General features: G+C 42.2%; 1 protein-coding gene across 14 annotated transcripts in view; it reads right to left on the bottom strand.

The window, feature by feature from the left end:
• Nucleotides 1–21,762, bottom strand: part of LOC103356753 (mitogen-activated protein kinase kinase kinase kinase 4) — a 41,378-nt gene that overhangs the window by 5,557 nt on the left and 14,059 nt on the right. For 2 of the 14 annotated variants that reach the window (XM_008281014.1, XM_008281016.1), the window contains exons 4-25: nt 17,210–17,335; nt 16,865–16,975; nt 16,694–16,784; nt 14,098–14,228; nt 13,911–13,965; nt 13,744–13,822; nt 12,808–12,983; nt 12,605–12,677; nt 12,294–12,504; nt 12,030–12,191; nt 11,436–11,522; nt 10,252–10,716; nt 9,049–9,198; nt 7,142–7,405; nt 6,393–6,493; nt 5,147–5,286; nt 4,837–4,931; nt 4,698–4,706; nt 2,680–2,858; nt 2,352–2,481; nt 1,307–1,582; nt 21–138 (exon numbers count right to left, since the gene is read on the bottom strand). In XM_008281014.1, the coding sequence (XP_008279236.1) occupies nt 21–138; nt 1,307–1,582; nt 2,352–2,481; nt 2,680–2,858; nt 4,698–4,706; nt 4,837–4,931; nt 5,147–5,286; nt 6,393–6,493; nt 7,142–7,405; nt 9,049–9,198; nt 10,252–10,716; nt 11,436–11,522; nt 12,030–12,191; nt 12,294–12,504; nt 12,605–12,677; nt 12,808–12,983; nt 13,744–13,822; nt 13,911–13,965; nt 14,098–14,228; nt 16,694–16,784; nt 16,865–16,975; nt 17,210–17,335 (3,229 nt within the window). The remainder of the gene's footprint in view (nt 1–20; nt 139–1,306; nt 1,583–2,351; nt 2,482–2,679; nt 2,859–4,697; nt 4,707–4,836; nt 4,932–5,146; nt 5,287–6,392; nt 6,494–7,141; nt 7,406–9,048; nt 9,199–10,251; nt 10,717–11,435; nt 11,523–12,029; nt 12,192–12,293; nt 12,505–12,604; nt 12,678–12,807; nt 12,984–13,743; nt 13,823–13,910; nt 13,966–14,097; nt 14,229–16,693; nt 16,785–16,864; nt 16,976–17,209; nt 17,336–21,762) is intronic. The other 12 variants (XM_008281020.1, XM_008281028.1, XM_008281019.1 and 9 more) reach the window with 11 other exon arrangements.

Raw genomic sequence — 21,762 nt, 5'->3', positions numbered from 1 at the left:
GCGTATTTTTATGAACTTACCCATGTTGTTGAGGGAGCTGCCGCTGGATGGCGATATCTGCAGAAGGCGTGGGTCAATGAAGGGAGTGAACGAAGAGGAAGACTTGTGTTTGGACATGGAGTTGCTCTCTGACTGGGACTGACAGAGACATCAAACATTTAGAGATTTATTAAGGAACTTGAAAAAGGAGTGAGGAGACAACTGCGGCATAGACATGAGATAGAATTAGAGGTTAAGCCTTTGATTTGTTCATAATTTAGAAAACTGACTGTTGATTTAAACTCAAATAGCAACATGGCCCCTCAGTTTCAAGCACATGAGTTCTACCTCTGGGGGCTCATAAAACAGCCTAACTGTGTTCAATCAAACTGCACTTTTATGACACAAACATCTGGGAACACAAAGTTGGCACCGAAATCCAAGTTTGAAACAAATCAAATGAAAAGATGACGTGCAGTGATGTTAGTTGTTTTGAAGACAGAGAGGAAAAAACATTATGTGCGACAAGAGGAAATGTGTTGCGGGAAATGAGAAATGATCCAAAAACAGGCTGCGGTGAATTGTTAGAGGAAAAAGCTGCTCCTAATAAAGCACAGACAGAAGAGGATCGTAATTCCACCACCCAAGATGCATGTTGTTTGCGAAGTTGCACCACAAACGGGACTATTTAGGCAGGGTTTTTATGTATGAAGATTTGCAGTGCATTAGTGTAAAAAAGTAAATTTTACAGTCTCATTTCACCCCTACCATCACACCAGGCATGCCATCACCCAACTACGGTTATGCTGCAACAATGTCCTGCTAAGCCCAAGAAGCTCCAGGTTTCGTTTCCTTCACGTTATGACTGCGTTCTACCACCAGGAGGCACTGGTATCAGCAGCGACGCAGTGTGATGCAGTGAATTGCAGAAGAGAAAGTGATTGCAGCAGCTCAGAAGATTCAAACCAGGTGTGAGCCAAGTCAGAAGGGAGGGGGGGCAGAGAGAAGAGTGAAGCCAGGAGGACACAAAGGGGGCCGAAGAGGCTCGGACCAACAGTCGAGGGCAGGACAGTTGGTAAGTACAGACTTAGAATCATGTTTAAAACAACTGATTAACATAGCTTTGCAAATGTTTGTTTCACCTAGCTGCAAGGCCAAGTGGATTGTGGCCACATGACAATGAGAGGAACCCAAAATACTTCTATGTAGTCCATCTTCAACTAGGTTTAACAAACATTTGCAAATGCTAGTCAAGACAATCTGCTCGCGTCTAAGCCCAACTGTCCGTCCCTCGGGTGTTTTCCTCGGTGATGTGATGGTGACATACCTCTATAGCAATGAGCTCGTCCAAGGGGATCTGTGGGGACATTGCAGGACTGGCATGGCTAGATGATGAGGGGAAGGAGGAAGGGGAGGAGGAGGAGGAAGGGATGGTTGTAGAAGAGGAGGGGGAGTGATGGCTCTGCTGGATAAGGTCTGGTAGGTGGTGTATGCGGCCGGCAAAGCCATTTTTCTCTGGGAGGCCGTGGCTGGGGGGTTGGCCATGACCTGAGCCAGGCGAGGAAGATGAGAGACTGACCAACCGCTTTATGTCTGCTGTGCTCTGGAAGCAAGAACAGGCAAACTTGGGCTCGAGCAAGCAGGTGGAGAGGAGGACGAGGTGTGTGTGTGACTGCTTTGTGTTGGCATTCAATCCCTCAAAATTTCTTTACACTCATCATTGGACTGCTGTGCATGTTGCTGTACAATAACTGAATCTTTAACAATCTGACGTATCAGATCTGTAAATCTGAAGCAGCAAGTCTAAAAAAATGGCATGATAATATGTGGAAACACAGAAGAAATGGTGAGGAACATGTGGATGAATAACAAACACTGGACAGAGAAAAAGAAATTACATTTCTGTCAACTATAGTCAAGCCCATAAGTATTAGGACAGTGACGCAACTGTCATAATTTTGTACTGCACACCACCACAGCGGATATGAAATGAAGCCATCGCGATATAATGAATTGTAGACTTTCAGCTTGAAATGAAGGGTTTGAAAACAATATTGCATAAACCGTATAGGAATTACAGGTATGTCTTTTACATAGTCTCTCCATTTTTACAGATTTAAAAGTAGCTGGACTCTGCAGGTCAGGTGTGGCCACCTTAATGCATGACAAATAAAAGAGTTAAAGATCTGAAGTTGATTCTGATTGTTGGATTTGCATTTAGCATCTATTTATGGAGAGTCCTTGATTGCTTGGGCAGAGGCGAAAACTGTGCTGCTGTCCAAATAATTATGCACCTGACTGTATATTGGATCAGAATATTGCTTAAACTTAACAAGAACTCGACTAGGTTTTGAACTAAGAAGGCAAATTACCTGTCTGATGACCAGAGTGCCATCCTTGGAGGGAGTGGTGGCTTGGTCGCTCTCCGAGTCCTCAACCAGCATGGTCTTGGCAGACTCGGTCTCTCCGTTGCTCAGCCTCCTGCGGAAGCCATGGGAATATCTAATGTCCCATAACCGGACGGGCGTTAACAGTCATGCAAGCAAAGCCATGCAAAGCAACACTTTGATGAGCGAGATGATGCAGCTCATTTTATTTCTGACAACAAAATACTGAGGCGGTGCTTTATGCATGAAATTTGTACATGAAATTGAATTTAAAAAAAGCAGCAGAAAGCAGGGATGGTGGATCCAAACCTACCCAGCTCTGGAGTCCTCGGCCCCTGAAGTGGACTCCTCTCCCGCCTCCTGGTCCACCTCCTCATCATCGTCCTCATCAGTAGTGCCCGACTCCTCGCTGGAGGAGGAGTAGTCGGTCACCTTGTGGGGAGGCCGCACATCGTCGACTGCGCGGAGCTCTTTGGCCAGAGCGGTCAGGTCCTGAGAGGAACAGTGAAGAGGTCTTAGAAAGATTCAAGCTGGATTTTGTTTGTTTTTGCGGGTTTTTCAAACTGATGCTGTGAAAGGTGCAAAACTGGGTACTTTTCTTTTCATATCCAGCAAATCAAAATGCCACTAACAGCATGAGCACATTTGGTGCCACATAAGAAAAGTGAATCACTGCATAACAGGCTCTCATATTGTAGACAATCTGAAAGAAGCCATGAAGCAATCCCTCCTCACTTCATACTAATTTTCAGTGATCCAATCAGGTCTTTTCTTGCCTCCGTCTAGCTTTCTGTACTTACAGGCTCACATCTCCGGGTAGAAAATTGTGCTTACTGGGTTTTTGCCTTGTTTATTTTTAGCCCTGGAGAAGCTTTCTCTCTAACCTTTAAGTCGGCAACTCTACAGTCGAGCAACTTAGCCCTGGGTTGAAGTAGGATAGACGCCAATTTGAAACCTTGTAAGCTTTAGGATGTGGTGAGCCAAATATTGTTTGGAAAATCAAGTACCGTATTTCCTCAAATAGTGACTGGAGCCTTTATTTCCTTAAACTGCAGACAGAAGCAGGCTTTATTTAAAGCAGGCATGCACTGGAGGCAGCCCTTTAATTTTGAATCCACTGAATGAGTAAAACACAATGTTTTAGCGTGAAGATTTACTTAAGTTGTGAAATAAATACTTGGAAGAAATTCACCTCGTGATGTATGGCATCATAACTGTCATACTGCACAAAAAAAAACATTTTTGATGTCTCTCTGCTTCTAGCCACGGTTGTGCCAATTCCACAGAGGTGCAGGATTGTATAACGCAGTGAAAAATGAGCCCACAGTGAATAGAAATGTGACAGGAGCAAGAAACACCCAGAAAGAATTAAAGAGGGTTAAATCTGCTCCTGTTTGCTTTTAAGTGATTCTGTTACACTTTTAACATGGCGGCGAAGAGAGACTTAGAATTTAGAAAAAACAGTGTTTTAGTTGGAGTTAGTCTGTCTTTGCTAATACGGGGATTGTGATCACGGTGTCACAGCTTTGCCAATCTAACAAGAAGCTAAATAAAACACGTGAGCAACTGGACGGCAGACATACTGAAACAAACATTGAGCAACTTAAGATGACAGAACATGCATAACATTTTGAGCACATGCTCATAAGCTACTATTTTGAATAAAATCCCTTGTGTTTTAGTGGACAGAAACCCTTCATTTCTTCACGCTTCTATTGTGAAACATTTGCAAGCATAGGCCTGTATTTGTTTGGTTCAACCACGCCTCTAAGAATTATTAGACCCCAGCTTTTAATTGACTCTCGGTTTTCTATTTGAGGAAATACAATAATCAGTCTGCAAATTAATGATTTTCAGTAAAATTAATAAATCAAGCTGCTTTCATCTTGTTTTCCCTCACACACTCTTTATAAAGCAGCCTTGTAAGGTCAGTGACAAGCAAGAAAGAGAGGAGGGATGCTTCCCTGACATGCTTGACAAAACAAATAGGCCGACAACAGAGCCAGGTGCGATTAGGAGCCATTCTGACAAGAACAAGGAAACAGGAGGAGTGTGTTTGCATTCAAATGTGGTCGCATTCAAATCCAGGAAGCTGCGGCAGAGGGTTAACCCTTCTCGTGGCTTTTGCAGATGGCAAGCAGAAAGGACTGTGCAGGCATGAGGACAGATGCCAGTAGAAGGCAGTCACATCGCAGGCAGAGGGGGACAGTAAATTCCCACAAAGGAGCAAAACTTCTTTCATGACAAACCTTTATCATACAATGCAATGGGAGAGGCAATGGTGCAAGCATAGCAGAGGTGTGATTATGTAATCTCATTTAAGAGGCTTACCACATCACCCTAAGCCCAACAATCAGGGACCATCGGATTCATGTGAAGTGTCACGTAGTAGAAAATAGAGGGAAAGAACAGTTTTCACCTATTCATCATCATACAAGCTGAACCTGCACTTTAGTAACAGTGGACTTACAGCTGGTCGAGTTGGCCTGGCGAGGTTCTTTTCATCTTGTTTTTTGGAAACGTTCTCAGGCCGCTGGAGAGGTGATCCTTCAGACTTAGAGGAAGCTTTGTGGAAAGAAAAGGAAACCGTGTTAGTGAGGGGAAACGGAACTGGGCCAGGAGAGCCGGCCTCTCAAAGGATCTCTAATTACCCGCATAAAAACAGCACAGAACCTAGTGGAGCGTACGCCGATAGCATTTGAATTGTAGAGTTATGGTAATAACCATCATGTGCTAATAAGCAGTGGGTAGAGTTAGTGAAATGTGGCCGAGTACAGTACCAGGGGACTCACAGCGTGGCCTGAAGCGATCCCCTGGACTGGCCTGGGAGCTGGAGTTGGAGGAGCCGGAGGAGCTGCCGCTGCCTGGACGAGACTGCAGCTTCTCCACCCTGTCCCACAGTGGGCGCTGCTCCACGTTACTGCCAGGAAGAACAGCAGATTAACAATCATGGCAAAGACAAACATCTGTATATACATTTAGTTTTGTTTTTCAGCTTTTCAAGATTTGTTAAATACATTTTTGTGCTTCTGAAACCACATCAAACTCATGCAATCACTACAGAAATCACAGAAAATTAATTAATTAATTCTTTCATCCATTCATGTAGTGACAAAAACTTTGCTGCTACTTACAAATTTAAATGTAAGTGGATAAAATATGCATTATTTTGTGTGCTTTATATCCATTTGTACTGCTATTTTATGAAAACATTATACATTTTTGCTAAAATAATTTCTATTCGTAGCACTGGTGCTAACAACTTTCTCAGTTTGTTGCACCGGCACATGATTTGGCTTTAAATTTATTCATTTTCATGATACAGCATGATATTAATCAACCTTGCATGCTGATGAGTAGTTGTCTTCATTTGCATGCCCCAGTTTTACAACAATGTAAAGACTACCAGTGCCTCACAGCTTGATATTTGCAACATATTTAATCGCGAATACTATTAATTTTGGTACCCGTCTTCTCCTGGACGTTGTCTGATATCACTTGGGCTAGAAGTCGTTATGTCGGATCCACATTCAACCCCGTCAATCTGAGATTGAGTTTAGTGAATCGGAGCTCCTCTCTAACGTTGTTACCAGTCGTGTTGAAGGTGATGACTATTTTATTCTCCTCCATTTAGTGATTACTCTCATCTAATCGTTTAATCGTGGGTTTTCAGTGTTTCGATATGATGCATTAGTCTCTGCAAGTTTTTGTGTTTCTCACTGTCATTGTGCAACTTTGAAGTTTCGAGCTTAAGCTGTGTTAACCCGCTAACAAGTTTAGAGTTGCCTGCTATAAACTGGCAAACGTACCGAAAATACAACATAGCTTTCCCCTTGGACTGCAAATGAAATTTTAACTCACACACTCTTAAAAACAGTCTCAGTCTAGAATTCCTGTCTTAGTGTGTTTGTATGTGTTGTGCGAACTTAACATTCAAAGATTTTACATTTATCAGCGGTTTTACACATGTGCCACTTCGTCAGACATTTGACCACACAGAAACATCTCAGAGGCCACTTTACTTACCCGCCAGCGTTCCTCTGTCCGCCCTGGTTGCCGGGTTGTGACGGCAGAGGAGACTCTCGGCGCGACAGTACAGGAGACCTGGATGTCGTCCTCACTGGTACCTAGAGGAGACAGACTCAAAGGTTCCTCACATGCTCGATGATGTTGAACTAAACTGACATCCATTAAATACATCCAAAATAAAGTGAACTGTGGCAGCATACAAGCGAGCCCTTCATAGTCATGATGATGCCAGTGTAAATTATTAGTATATTTTTTTTACCTACAGATTTTGAGGTATTGAAAATATCTAAGTGGAAAAACCTACACAGGTTTATGAGAAAAAAGATGAGGGAAAAAAAAAAAGAATAAGACTGTAAGTGGATCAATGCAACATCTGCACCACCTTTACTCTCAACAGTGCAAAACAAGTTTCTTTTAGCCATATTCATTAAAAAATAAAACTCCAGAAACATGAGGAGGAAATTTAGATCAGGGAAATAAGCTGTTTTTTGATAATTTGATACAACAACGTTCAAAATTTCTCCTCCTCGTGAAATTTGTGGGCTAAAAAAAGCAAAGTCTCCCAGTTAAATTTGAATGCATCTTATGGTAGTTGAAATGTATGCGTTAACAACACAGCAAGGCAGACACACACAACCAGGTCGTGGCTGAACAGCACGATGAGTGAGGTGAGAGGAGGTGAAATGACGGAAGAGAGGGTCAAGGACGGGGGCGGGGAAGGTCGGCCCTCAGCTCCAGCTCCTTACCTTGGGAGGGACCTCCTCACCGCTGCTCTGGCCCTGAGGGTGGTGGCGGAGGGGAGGTTGGGGTTGGGGGTCAGTGCGTGCGGGCGATGGGTGGTGGTGGTGGTGATGGTGGGGGTCCTGGGAGCGCAGGTGGAGTTGTGCAAAGTTAGAGGTCACGCCACCAGACTCGCTGAAGGACTGGGAGCGAGAGACCACGGGCGGAGGAGGAGGAGAGGGGGCGGCGCTGTTGCTGCTCTTTAGAGCGGCCAGGTGGGACCACTGGACCTTTTAGGGGAGTGAGGGGAGGGGAAGGGAGGGAAGGGAAGGAGGGGAGGTGAAACAAGCAGACAACACAGTGAGACATGAGGGAAGATGCGTGTGGCTTTTCACATACATGTGCTCAGATAAATACACATGCATACAGCAGACAGAGAACAACACAGAACGATGACGTGTTACACTCAAATTCACTGTCTGGGCTTTGCAGAAAGGAGCAGCTCAACTTTTTGGGAAATACTTTTTCAGTTTAGAGAAGAGCTAGATCATACTCACTTCTGTATGGGAAATATGAAGTTACAGTTTTTGTCAGGAGTTAAAAATAATTTTTAACGTCGTACTTTGAGTGCTTCAGAGATGCAGGTCTGCTGATTTTTCATCTTCACGCAGAGCAACAATGGCTTCTTTTCCAAATGTTTAGTCTGTTAAGCTAAGATTAACCAGAGCTGGCAGCAGTGTAACAACACGACAAACGTTCAAACAGACTCCTGCACACTGTTTAACTTGCAAAAATACATTTCGGTGCTACAGTCTCTTCAGGCAAATGTCATCTCCTATTTAAGATGGCTTCTCTAGTTTAGATATGAGAGTGGTAAAGCAGTATTTCCCAAAATGTCAGCTATGTCTTTAACATGACTAATGGATGTATTGTTTAGGCAACGGAGATTTATTAGAAATAATTACTGTACTTATTGCTTTTGCAAAAATATAAACATTTACAGGAGTATTCAAGTGGCAACAAAGTTGATTTTTGCTATTTATGGGTTGATCTGACTTGGATCTTGGTGTCCATAAAGGCATATATTCTACCACAGTCTATTCTACCAACACTCTATACAGGCATTCTTAGTGTGGGTGAGTAGTTTGAAAAAACACCATGAATGTGTTTGAGTTAAACTGTCCCACAACATATGTACTTTTGTCTAAATATCCAAACAGTATTTGCAAACGAGAGTAAATAAAACGAGGCCTGTTTGCTCAGTGGAAAGAAAAATGTCAGAAGATTTGTCCAAATACATACAAAGGGGACAGGATCAGTGATTGATGATCTGTACAGTACTCACTAACCCACAATATCAAGAGTCATTTATCTTATTGTCTCAGAAGCAAGTTAACAGTAAAAAAAAAAAAAAAAGTTTCACCCAGCCACAATATTTTTTTTTAAATACTTCCACCTCCTTGTGTTTGTAGTTCCAAAGTTATTGTGATTCAGATAAATGAGCTCTACCACTGACACTAGAGATGTCATACTTCAGATTATCATGGCCAAAAAAATAGTAATGCCTTTTGTGGGCACATTTAGAGCATCTGACTGTAGTTTTTTTACTAATTTATGATAGGTGGCATCCAGCTTCAGGGCATAATACTGCTGCCAACTATGTTGGTATCTCAACATGATATATCATTTACAATATCATGTGTATTAACATATCAACATTTATTTTTCTAAATATAACAGTTATATATCTCAATACATCTTATATAAATGGGCTAAAAGCCATTTGATTTATGAACATGTCGCCCACAGCTGAACATATACTTTACTGCCCTTTAGCCCCAAAACTGTTCAGCACAAATCCAGCAGTGAAGGAGGAAGACAGAGTGACAGGAGTAAAGAGGAAAAGTCTGGGGGAGCAGGAGAAGGAAGTTACCTGAGGCTCCATGGGCCGGTGCATGGCGGAGGCCTCGGAGGAGCCGCCATTGGAGAACGGTTCAGAGGAGCGGGGAGGCAGAGGGGGCTGCTTGGGAGGAGGGGCGATCTGAGGGGAGCCCTGAATGTTCTTACGGTAGCGCTCGTCGGCCTGGGATGAGGGAATCGTAAAGGACAAAGATGGGATGAGGGACGAGGGAAATATTCCAGTGACTTGACTAGAAGTGGAGAAAATCAATAAGACGGGAACCGCTATGGAAAGTGCATATTAACAGAGGCAAAGATGCCCAAGATGCACAGATTTTAACCCTGAATCAGCGGTTTTCTGGTTCCCATCTTCTTGTATTTTCTAATATTAGGAATCCTTTGCTCCTACATAGAAAACTTCACATTTAACTGACAACAATCAACAGTAAAGACCACTTTTGACAGTGATATTAAACATGCTTGAAGCCCATTCGAGGCAGCCGTACAGACACATATGTGGACAGACGGAGGTGGAGACACGACTCTTCCACACAAATACATCCTTGAAGTTATGTCATCAGTGGAGGGAAAGATCGCTGTTAATGACACGTTGGGAGAGACACTGCTTTGGTGCCCTGCAGGTTAGTTTGGGCCCTCAGTCATCTGCATGCAATGGCCCAGTCCACACAGTCAAAAATAGCCACACTGAAGAATTTCTTAGGTTGACCATCCAAGATCAAGAGAAATTCCTAACACTTTCAGTTCTTTATTGTTCTGAGGAGAAAAAAACTAACAGAAAAGGTTCAAATTTTTTGCTTCTGACGAAACAGGATTCAAATAACAGTAGAAACACGGCTGAAAAATGATAGGAAATAAAAAAAAAATAAGACTGATTATTTCTCTTTCTCTTGTTCAGCCTGTTCAAAGTGAAGTTCAGATGAACACATCTCAAACATCCTAATGGTTTTAGTAGTCAAGGAGACCAGCAACAGTGCAAGTGAGAGCAAGTGCCAAGAGAGAGAAGAGGAGGAGAACAGCTGTTTTATTCAGGACATAAAAAGGCTGGTAGCGAGCCCGTGGTTTTTCCATTCTCCAATGTACCCCCCACTTGTTTCATTCAAAAGACGACTGGCTGAGAGGCTCTGCATTGTAACAAATTAGAGGCTGCGTGAAGACAAGCAAGAAGAAGCTGGAAAGAGCAGACGGCGGGGCAGACAGAGCCGAGGAGGAGGTTCACCTCTCTGATAGGCTGAGGAGGATGACTGACAGGCTCGCTGGGCCTGTCGGGCTCCAAACTTTCTGCCTGGGGAGGTTTAGAGTCAGTTGGGGTTTCAGTCGGAGGGGGGCTGGGGGAGTTAGAGAGCCGGCTGGGGCAGGTCTCATCAGTCTTGTCTTGTGCTGCTGCCTGGGATTTACTGCTGTCTGAGGGGATCGTCTGGGGGGCTTTGGAGGATTCGCCTCTAGCTAAAGAAACGGCAGCAGCGTCAAGGACCTGAGCTTGTGGGGTTGTGGTGAGGGCTCTGTCGGGGGGCAGAGTGGAGGTCTGCGGAGGTTTGCTATGGTCTGAGGGGAGTTTTGTCTTGTCGCCAGGCTGCTGTTTGGATTCGTGCTGCAGCGACAGCAGGTAGGCCTGCTCCTGCTGCAGGCGCTTATGGAGTCGCTCGGCTTTGCGCTGCTCCTCGAGCTCCCGCCACTTGAACTCCTGTTGCAGAGTGCAGGGTGGTGAGGAGAGAGGGGAGAGTTGGCAGTCTGTCTCGGCCTGGTAAAACTTCGCCTGACAAAACGTCTGTTCCATGTTTTAAAATGTCACATACAAAACAAATCAAAAGTAACTGACAATGCATGGTCTCAGTGACACTTGAATCTGTCTTTTCTCTTTCTTTTGAGTCTAACTTGTGCAAGGCAATTTGTAAAGCCACACCATTTTCAATCTTCCCTCAGACAGAATGCATCTACTAAAATATATATAGAATTCTGCACACTGAATTTTAAAATGTGGAATCCCTAATCATCATAGTTACTGATTTGAAAAAAACAGCAAAGACTGTGAAATGTGACGGACGAGTGGAAGGTGATGTGATGGAACAACACAACATTTCTTCTCACATTTCTTTGTAGTGTAAATGATTCCACAGTTTTATTATCTGAATATAATTCAAAGAAAGAAAGAAAGACACCAATTAAACACAAGGATTTGTTGTGGAACATTTCCTGAGGACCTTCACAGACTTCATCACTGTAAAAATCAAAAAGATTCAGATAACGGCCAAGAAACTTTCTCAATGCCCAGATTTTCCTCACTGGGCAACCCTTCAAGAGTGTTATTCATACACAATATTGCCAACAGAACACACAACAACTTGTTTATAACTAAAAGCTATAACTTATATACTGAGGAGGTGAAATGTGTGTGTGACTGACCAGCAGCATGGCCTGTTCACGGAGCAGCTGCTCCTGCAGCATCTCAAGGTGTCGCTGCTCCTCCTCCAGCTGACGTCTTATGTACTCCTGCCAGCAGGACAGACAGGCAGAGAGAAAACCATTAAGATCAGAAATTCACTGTCCAGTTTTATGCCCTGTAATAATGGCGTCTTGCAATTTGTGTATCCACTGTTGCCTACACACAAGAACATTCGTATCGTTCCTACCGAACAATATGTGGTTCAGTTGATGTAGTGTTCCCATTTTTGGGAAAACACATTATTTTACTAAATAGTATTGATAATAGGATGCATACTTGTCCGTTAAAAGAATTACAGTTACATTCATAAGAATTACTTATTAGTTGTTGTAGAGCACTAAGTAAACATTTCATACATTTCTCAATAGCGTCTTGTTTAACTGTCTGAATCCCAAAACCTATCTTTGGGTTTGAAAGACATGTTATTAAAAAAAATAAATCTACTAAATTACAATTGATCATAGCAACAAACAAAAGAAGAAGTCAGACTTTGACTTCATGTTTGGCAGCCGTTGAACTAATGTGTAACTATGTGAAACGATTAAAAAACTGACCTGCTCACGATCATTCCTTCTCTTCTCGTCTTCAGCCCGCCGGCGTTCCTCTTCTTCTTTACGTCTACGATCCATCTCTTCGATGCGCCTCTTCTCCTCTTGCTCGCGCCGACGCTGCTCGCGCTCCTGTTGCCTCCTCATCTCGCGTTCACGTCGCTGTTGCTGTGGGGGCAGAGCATCAAGAAAGGTTTCGCAATGTGGCTTTATTTAAAAAAAAAATGTTCAGCCGTCTGATTACACTCAGAGCTGGAAAAACAATCCTACCTCCTCTAGCCGCCTCCTCTGCTCCTTCTGCTGCTCAATGCGTTTCTGCCTCTCGGCCAGCAGTTGCCGCTTGTACTCCTCCTGCTCCCGGAGCTGCTGCTCCTGGAGGAGCTGCTGGTGACGAAGAGCCTCCGACCGCTCCTTGTTCTCCTGCTGCAGGCGGATGAAGTCGCGGCGCAGAGTCGACTCACCTGGCACGTTGACGATGGAGCTGCAGGTTGGGCGAAATTTTAACAGAAAATTAGAGATTAATTTAAAAAGCGTTCAGTTGGGTAATGTTTTAAGGAAGTTCTGCAAGTCTTAGAGCGTACCTGGGCTCTCCCTCCTGCTCTGGGGGATCTTCTTCCTCCTCCTCACTGCCGCTGTACTCGTACTCTGTCTCATCTGTATAGAAAAAAGTAAATCCACAGAATTGCTCACTACAGGTACAGATACACGGAATTAAACTATTGATTACTAAACTTTTTCAGGTTTTCCAGGACTAAGTAAGTGGCAAGCACAAACACAGACGCACCTTTCTCGCCCCTCTTTTTCTTGGTCCTGTCGATGTGGTCTTTGAGCTGTATCCGGACTTGCCTCTCATTGGGCTGGTCTCGGATGAAGGGATGCTTCAGCAGCTGCTCCGTCGGCGGGCGCTGTGTGTAGTTCTTCACCAAACAGCTCTCAATGAAGCTAAAAAACTTTTTGGACCTGTGGTGATCGTGGCAGAGGAGAGAAACAAATTAGATTAAAAAAAAAAAAAGGTTTCAGCTTCACGAGGACAGAGCACATCCAGGGATACCTAAGCAGAACGGACATTTCTGTAAACAAGATCTGACTCCAAATTAGCCACCAGTGTTGCATGTCTCTGAAACACTCCACAGAATAACAACAGCCTCTGGTGGCTCAGTGTAAGTTGAGCTTGATGCACATGGACAGGCAGGATTGAACCTTTCATTGCATATATACCATGAAAACTCTGAAATACGAGACACACTTAAGAGAAATTATCACCACCTCTACACCGGCTGCCACTAAAAGCTGCATTCACAACTGTTGTGACAGCAAAACTACCCGCTATTTTATGCAAATAGAATATGTTTAAATAACACTGCAATTTTTGTTTTGAGAGCATTTTAAGCTGTTTAAAAGAAGAGTTAATTCATTTGAGCCCTCAAGCCGAGGAAGACGAGGTTTGAGTTATTTCTGCAGTGCAGTCCAGTGCAGCGATGCAGTGTTTGTGCCAGGGGAGGCCGAGTCTGCCAGAGCAGGTGTACCACAGATGTTCAGCTCAGCAGCAAAGTAAAGAGGACAGAGAGAGCTCTTAGATTTAAGTCTCTGTAGCTGCCTCGTCTGAGGTCCGAGATAAAACCAAAATGCACGGGAGCACACATAAAAAAGTAGGAAATCTGCACATAAAATATCACAGATTAACTTGATCTGTCATGGTTTTTGTAGGGGTTCCACTCACCATTTTTTGGATTTGAGCCTAGGAGGAGGGTTTCTTGGAATAAGGAAGAGCGCACGCATGGGGTGCATGTCACAAAGGGCTGGAAGAAAAGTCACAAGATTATTAAGGATTCAAGATACTGAACGAGCAAACAAAAAAAAAAAATCATAATGAAAAGTTGCACTCACGTGGTGCTCCTTCAGCCATTTCAATTGCTGTGATACCACAAGACCACAAATCACTCTGCAAGAGAAGAACATCCACAAAAAAAAAGGCACACATGCTCAGACACATCAGCATGTTCACAGGTAAAATACACCTGCTTTATATAATTACAGCATGTAGAGTTTTGAATGCTTCTGTGGAAAGTCTTACTCTGTAATCATATGTAGCGTCCGGGTTCTCGTCACAAGCAATGACCTCGGGGGCCATCCAATAAGGAGTCCCGATAAAGGTGTTCCTCCTCCCCACTGTCCGATCCAGCTGAGCGCTCACACCAAAGTCCACTGGAGAGAGAGAAAACGGAAAAGCGTTCATGTTCAACTCAATATGAAACAGTTTTAGGAGAAATTGGGGGCTAGAAATGTGCATGAGCCTGAAGGCTGCATCATAATCAGTCAGTTTTTTGTCAGTAGTTGTTGTCGGAGTTGATGGAGTTTTGCCATCAAAAATTTAAAAAGAAGAGGAAGAGGAGAGTCGTCTAATATTGCAAATTAAGTTTGAAGTCACTGCATAATTTTAGCAGAGGCATTATCCTTGCTCGCTGGTGTATTCTGCAACAGTTTATGTCATATTAAAAATGACTGGTTTGTTTAGCAGCCGCAGTCATGCTGTGAGATGTTTTGAATTTCTGTCAGAACTTTGACAAAGCCTGTCTGCTGCTGTGGCAGCTTCAAAGAGAATCCAAATATGAGGATAGTTGCGGCGTTGCTCACTAATTAGCTCGGTCCAAGTGCAAAAAGTCTGACTTGTTGAGATGAGATAGTGAAATAGTTTTCTGTAAAGTTGAACTTAGATCTTGGCTCATTTAGTCATGAATATACTGAACTGCTTAAGAGGAAGACAAGTTTTCAGGGACTTGTCTGTGATCTCAGAGTGTCAACTTTGATCAGAGCTGAAATTAACTGATTACTTGGTTCAATGTCAATGTTTTTTTAAAAATCGATTAGTTGGTTTGACTAATTTTTCTAAGAAAAGAATGTTCTCTGACTCCATTTTCTTTGTGGTTTAGTTTAGCCTGAGCGTATAAAGTTTGATGTCTTATGGCTAGGCAGTGAAATTGTTTTCTTTAAAGTTTAACTTCGATCTTGGCTTATTTAGTTCCAAATATAGACATACAGTGCAGACCAAAAGTTTGGACACACCTTCTCATTCAATGAGTTTCCTTTCTTTTCATGACTATTGACATTGTAGATTCACACTGAAGGCATCAAAACTATGAATTAACACATGTGGAAATATGTACTGAACAAAAAAGTTTAAAACAACTGAAAATATGTCTTATATTCCAGGTTCTTCAAAGTAGCCACCTTTTGCTGTGATTACTGCTTTGCACACACTCTGCATTCTCTTGATGAGCTTCAAGAGGTAGTCACCTGAAATGGTTTTCACTTCACAGGTGTGCCCTGTCAGGTTTAATAAGTGGGATTTCTTGCCTAACAAATGGGGTTTGGACCATCAGTTGTGTTGTGCAGAAGTCAGGTGGATACATAGCTGATAGTCCTACTGAATAGACTGTTAGAATTTGTATTATGGCAAGAAAAAAGCAGCTAAGAAAAGAAAAATGAGTGGCCATCATTACTTCAAGAAATGAAGGTCAGTCAGTCCGAAAAATTGGGAAAACTTGCTGCTAGGAAACCACTGCTAAGGACAGGCAACAAGCAGAAGAGACTTGTTTGGGCTGAAGAACACAAGGAATGGACGTTAGACCAGTGGAAATCTGTGCTTTGGTCTGATGAGTCCAAATTTGAGATCTTTGGTTCCAACCACCGTGTCTTTGTGCGATGCAGAAAAAGTGAACGGATGGACTCTACATGCCTGGTTCCCACCGTGAAGCCTGGAGGAGGAGGTGTGATGGTGTGGGGATGCTTTGCTGGTGACACTGTTGGGGATTAATTCAAAATTGAAGGCATACTGAACCAGCATGGTTACCACAGCATCTTGCAGCGGCATGCTATTCCATCCGGTTTGCGTTCAGTTGGACCACCATTTATTTTTCAACAGGACAATGACCCCAAACACACCTCCAGGCTGTGTAAGGGCTATTTGACCAAGAAGGAGAGTGATGGGGTGCTGCGCCAGATGACCTGGCCTCAACAGTCACTGGACCTGAACCCAATCAAGATGGTTTGGGGTGAGCTGGACTGCAGAGTGAAGGCAAAAGGGCCAACAAGTGCTAAGCATCTCTGGGAACTCCTTCCAGACTGTTGGAAGACCATTTCAGGTGACTACCTCTTGAAGCTCATCAAGAGAATGCAGAGTGTGTGCAAAGCAGTAATCACAGCAAAAGGTGGCTACTTTGAAGAACCTAGAATATAAGACATATTTTCTGTTGTTTCACACTTTTTTGTTAAGTATATTATTCCACATGTGTTAATTCATAGTTTTGATGCCTTTAGTGTGAATCTACGATTTTCACAGTCATGAAAATAAAGAAAACTCTTTGAATGAGAAGGTGTGTCCAAACTTTTGGTCTGTACTGTATATATCTGGCTTTACTCTCCATAAACTGAGTATCTTTGGGTTGTAGACAAGACAAGATATTTGAGGATGTCATCTTCGGCTTTGGGAAACACTGACAGATGTTTTTTTTCTGACATTTTATAGACCAAACAACTAATCGTGAAAATAACTGACGATATCAATAACAGTGAGTCAAAGTGTAGTGTAACTTGACGTTGGATCTTCAGCAGCGACTGCTCACATGCATCAGAGACGAAGTTATCAAACACATGAAATCCGTGTCACTCACCGAGTTTAACTTCAGCATTCTCTGTCAACAGGACGTTCTGGCCTTTGATGTCGCGGTGGATGACGTGGTGGGCATGTAAGTGGGCCAAACCCTGAGGAGAACAGAAAAGAACATGACATCAGTGATGGACGACAGGAGAGGAGAAAAGTGGGGACAAGAGACGGAGCTCACTCTGAGGATTTCTCTGGAGATGTAGGCGATCCAGTCTTCCTTCAGCTGGTTCCCTTTTGTGTTCTTCACAAGGTCAGTGATCGAACCAGCACCACAGAATTCCATCACCAACTGCAAAAATAGATAAAAAAAATCATCAGAAGAAAAGTCATTCATATCTGACCTAGCAATAAAAACTTAACACAAAGAAAATATATGTGGTCACAGAAGTACAAAAATGAAAAAAAAATAGGAACAATAGGAAACATCAAGGAGCTTAAGTGAACATAAAAAAGAAACTTGGTAAAAGGCTGCTACAAATTTTTCCCCTCAACCTTAATTTCTTGCATGGATGTGAGGATTTACCCATAGCTGGTCGTCGTGTCCCGGGGGGCTCTTCTTAATGAAAGCACCGTAGTAGGTGGCTATGTTTCTGTGGTGGGAATACTTCTTCAGCATATTGATCTCCAGTTTAATTTCCTCCTCTTCATCCTAGACAGACAAAAACACGCAGACAAGCACAAATTAATAAGAGCGTTTTTGTCCTTGCACTGGAAACTCTCCATGATGAAATGATCAGACTGGAATAATCATTTGCCCTTGAGTGTCATTTCATTTCACATCTAAATCACTTCACTTCCACGCTGGGGGTCACAGGAAGTGTCACGCTGCTTAACCGCAGCCTGGTCAGGCCTTTTTCATGCCGAGGACTCAGCTATATAACAATACAGTATGAGACGGTCATCTACAAGCAAATGATTCCTTTGTTTAGAGATTAATGATGCATGAGTGACTCGCGTTGTAAGTTACATTCATTAGCTCGCTGGCTAATCCTCTACAGATATACATTAGTATCCAGCTGGGTTTCTTGGAGCTTAAAGGAAAGCTCAGAGTCCTGCTTTGAGCTTTCACCTGCCAATATATAATGCAGACTTGGTGTAGGATTACTTGATGGCTTAAAAACTTTAATATAACCTACAGAAATGAAATCAGAGAAAGTGTACAAGAGGGCAATCAGTGGGGTTTTCAGTGTGAAAAAGCTAAATTGACGAGCAGATGCAGCAATCATGCAGTGTTTAATCTCTGCTGGAAATGACCTTTAGTGCCAATAATAGGAGCAAACCTGTCCACTATCAGGTCTTCATAAAAAAGGTCACAACTCGCTGCAGTGCAAACTCCCTGCTTGCACCCAACAGCAACTTGACATTGATTAACAATGACACACTAATTGAACACATGCAGAGATCAGCCTGCGAGTGGTTTGCTTTATGGTTGCCTGGCCTCTCCTATAGAAAATACAGTGGGAGGAGGGGGACACAAAGCAAAGGTGGGGGTGGTTGTAGAGCATTGCCACCGCATAATACAGTGTGGGGGTTTTGCATCTTTACATTACTTTATTACCACCAGGCTGCAGAGCATGAAAATGTAGTACAACAAAAAGGGAAGGTGATGCTCTGTTTGCATATCACTACACTGGGTGCTGTGCATGTGTCTCATATAGCAAAATGGCAGTTGGCTGTCTGTGCAGGCGGCCATACTGCCGCTGCATGACTCGTTTGAGTTGACGTAAGCCTTTTCTGTTGTGCACACCCCCGCCCTCCAGCCCTCCCTTCCCCATCTACCCCCTCTCTGCTGCGCAGCTGTTGGATTATCACACTCCTGACTGTGAAAGCCTCGCTGCCACAAGTCACATGGTGAGGCAAAGACAGACAATCATATGGTGATGTGTGTCAGAGAAAAAAAAAAAGAAAGAGAGAGAGGCAGCGCCAAGGATATGAAGGAAAACAATATGTCAACACACAAAAGATGACAAACACATCAGAGGCTGTTAATTTGTGGTATTAGGTTACGCATTATATTTGTGCATCATGCTTGAAGATAAATTACAAGAAGATATAATCAAATATAATTTGATTTAGCCCGATCCACTGGTGGGTTTAGGATGTGTGTTATCTTTATGAAAAAAAGAAATCATCAAAATTACAGTTTATTAGAGCCAGAAACGGTAAAAATAGAAAGAAGCGGCAGAATGTCTCATAGTTCCTGAGCAAATCACGTGTCATATAATTACGTACTAAAAAAAAAAAACTAATTTATGCTTAAAAATTCTTTTTTTTTTGTCAAAATCATTTAACTCCATGTCTCACTTAATATTTTGGCAAAAAATCAACTGCTTGCAGTAACCAGTGCTGCAAAAAACTAACATTTGTGCTGCAACTGACAGTGGAGCAAGTTGTCAGCAAGTTCTTGGATGATACATTCTGCATGGTGAAATATATATCAAGGGCTTACGTGTGAAAAAATTTGTAAAAATGCAAAGAGGAAAATATCTAAAGCATGTTAAGTCATGATTTTTTTCCCCCACTATTGGTAACACCTGGGGGCACCTGGAAACATGCTGTACGTGATGATTTCCGTTTTTTTTTTTTTAACGACATAATGAAAGATAATTGAACATTTTTTAGTGATCTATGGCAATATAGCTATTTTACAATATGGCAATCGCAATTTAAAATTCCATTTTTATGTTGGATATGTTTAACTGTGAAGACAACGCTGTCTTTACCAAACTGTCAAGAAGAGCGGCACAGCAGCTATACAAACAAGAACAAATCCCCTGTATACCCAAATAGCAAAGTTATTATCTTTATACCAGAGGATTGGAAATCCTTTTAATATAATGTAAAATACAGTCTCAGAGTGGATCCAGTTTTAGCTTGTGGCCTGAACAGCAGCAGAGAGAAGGAGAGGAGGAGTGTTTAGATTTGAGAATGTAGAGCAGGGATAAGAATGTGGGTCAGAGTGACCCCGGACAGACCAGCATGTCTGTAGATGAGCATTAAACACGAACCACAGTGACGATCTGGTTACACTTATGAGTTATGATTGATTACTCAAAAAAATGGTTAATTGATTTATTGTTTTAGCCCAAATGAGGTTGTGTCTCGAGCTAGAATTCTGTAATTGAATGACGGCTAAAATTACAGGTTTGCGGTCTGCACAAACACCTCTCCAAGTGTAGTCATAACACATCAAACCGTGTGACATGATTTAAGCACTATTTCATGACTGCAAATTAAAATCACAGTCAAACTGGCTTGAAAATCACTGTGTGAGGTTTGCCAGCAAGTCAGCGTTATCAGGTTAATGGTGGCGTCAGCACACGATGAATCATGAAATGTGTGCAGGTAATAGAAATATGGTTTAGCTTCAGGATGAGGTCTGTTATGACAGCTGTCGGAGACATTTACTACAAAAAAACAGGGAAATGTCTCATAGTTGCCAAACACTTCCAATAAAATTACAGTAAGCTGCCACACATAATTCAACAATAGAAAGTACATATTTTTACCCGTCTTCTCTCATTGTCATTTAAGTGGAATTACAGATTTTCAGTATTTGAAAATATCTCCTAAATACACCACAAACTTTATCCTATTTATTAGATTTTTCTGCATTTTTGAAATGCACAAACATATCAACAAAATGACTAAACATACTGTAAAACTACATGCAAGAAAATATAAAACATGAGTTCCATGAAATATATTAGATTTTTATGTAAAGCTGAATGTAAAAACTCATATTACACTTGGTATGATGTAGAAATAACTCTTTGTTATTATAATTTAATTTAATAATATTTGTTTAATAACTGTGGTTTTAACAAACAATAAATCTATTAATTTTATAGCTCATGACATTTTTTTTTAACCATTAAAGATCTGTAAAATACACAAAATATTTATGTAAAGTTGCACGTAAAGTCACGAATTTGCCAAGATTTCTTTCTACGTAAACTTTTAGAATAAATTCAATAATATTAATAGGTGGACAGACTTTTGTTTTCAATAAACATCTGTCAAATGTACAAGCCTTTAATGTAAAGTTGCATATAAAAAATATACTTACAAATTTGAGAACACTCCTTTGACAATGTTTTAAAGATATTTTTTCATAAAACTACATAATAAAACACAATAGTGGCTGTTTTTTGCAGTATTAAGCCTACATATATTTGCAATAGCAACAGTATTCAACCACACTCATAAGTAATCTCATTGTTTCTACAAATGGAAGTGCCCAAACATACCTACTGAGTAAAAATTAAGACTAGATTCTGTTTTTTATTTGCGAAGAATACAGTTTTTTTGTGAGATTTTACAGTAGTTTCTGTTGTATCAGCTGCAATCTGACCTTTTTCCCCCATAACGTAGCACAACAGTCAGTGTTATGTACTAAATACTCAGTCCTGAGGCGGCACTGCTTGACACACAGACTGAAGAGTGTGCACTTGTTATTTGCAAAATAGAACAGGTTTGGCCTCAGCGGGCACCTGCTGTATATGACAAATGATTTCCATTCAGCAGAAGCACTGAAAGTTGCCACACGTCTCGAAGGCACACCTAGTCAGTCTGCTGTCACACAGAGCAGGAAACGGTTGGGCAACCTTCTCTTTCAAGATAACAAACCAGGCAACTATGACTCATCATGACGTAGGAAAACGTGAGGAGTGGCAGGAGGCAAGTCGGGGCACACGGACTGCATCACTCGCTGCATTGTCAGGGCACACCGGGAGTATCTGGCACAGAGTAGCGGTAAATGTGTCCTTCTAGGAGCAGTGATGCATGGGGGAAATTTGGCTGATGACTTAGACTTGGCTTCCCCAGTTTCTTATTGAGCCTGTTAATGATACATATATTCCTCTATCATTATCATGGCTGTGTGGCCCTGCTGGCCTGCACTGCTACTCTGTGCTCCTGCATCTGTGGTTGTTTGCGTCCTCTCGTCTGCAGACATTCCCTCCCGCTTGCTGCTAAATGACGCAATTCACTCAAAAAGCATCCTGCTCCCTTCCCCTGCTGTTTATTATGGGGGGGGACGAGTCATTACAGAGCATTGCGTTTTTTTTGCCTCCG

The sequence above is a fragment of the Stegastes partitus genome, unplaced genomic scaffold (assembly GCF_000690725.1).
Source record: "Stegastes partitus isolate 25-593 unplaced genomic scaffold, Stegastes_partitus-1.0.2 Scaffold220, whole genome shotgun sequence".
NCBI lineage: Eukaryota > Metazoa > Chordata > Actinopteri > Pomacentridae > Stegastes > Stegastes partitus.
Note: the sequence above shows the minus strand (reverse complement) of the source record. Positions and strands in the feature narration are given on the sequence as shown.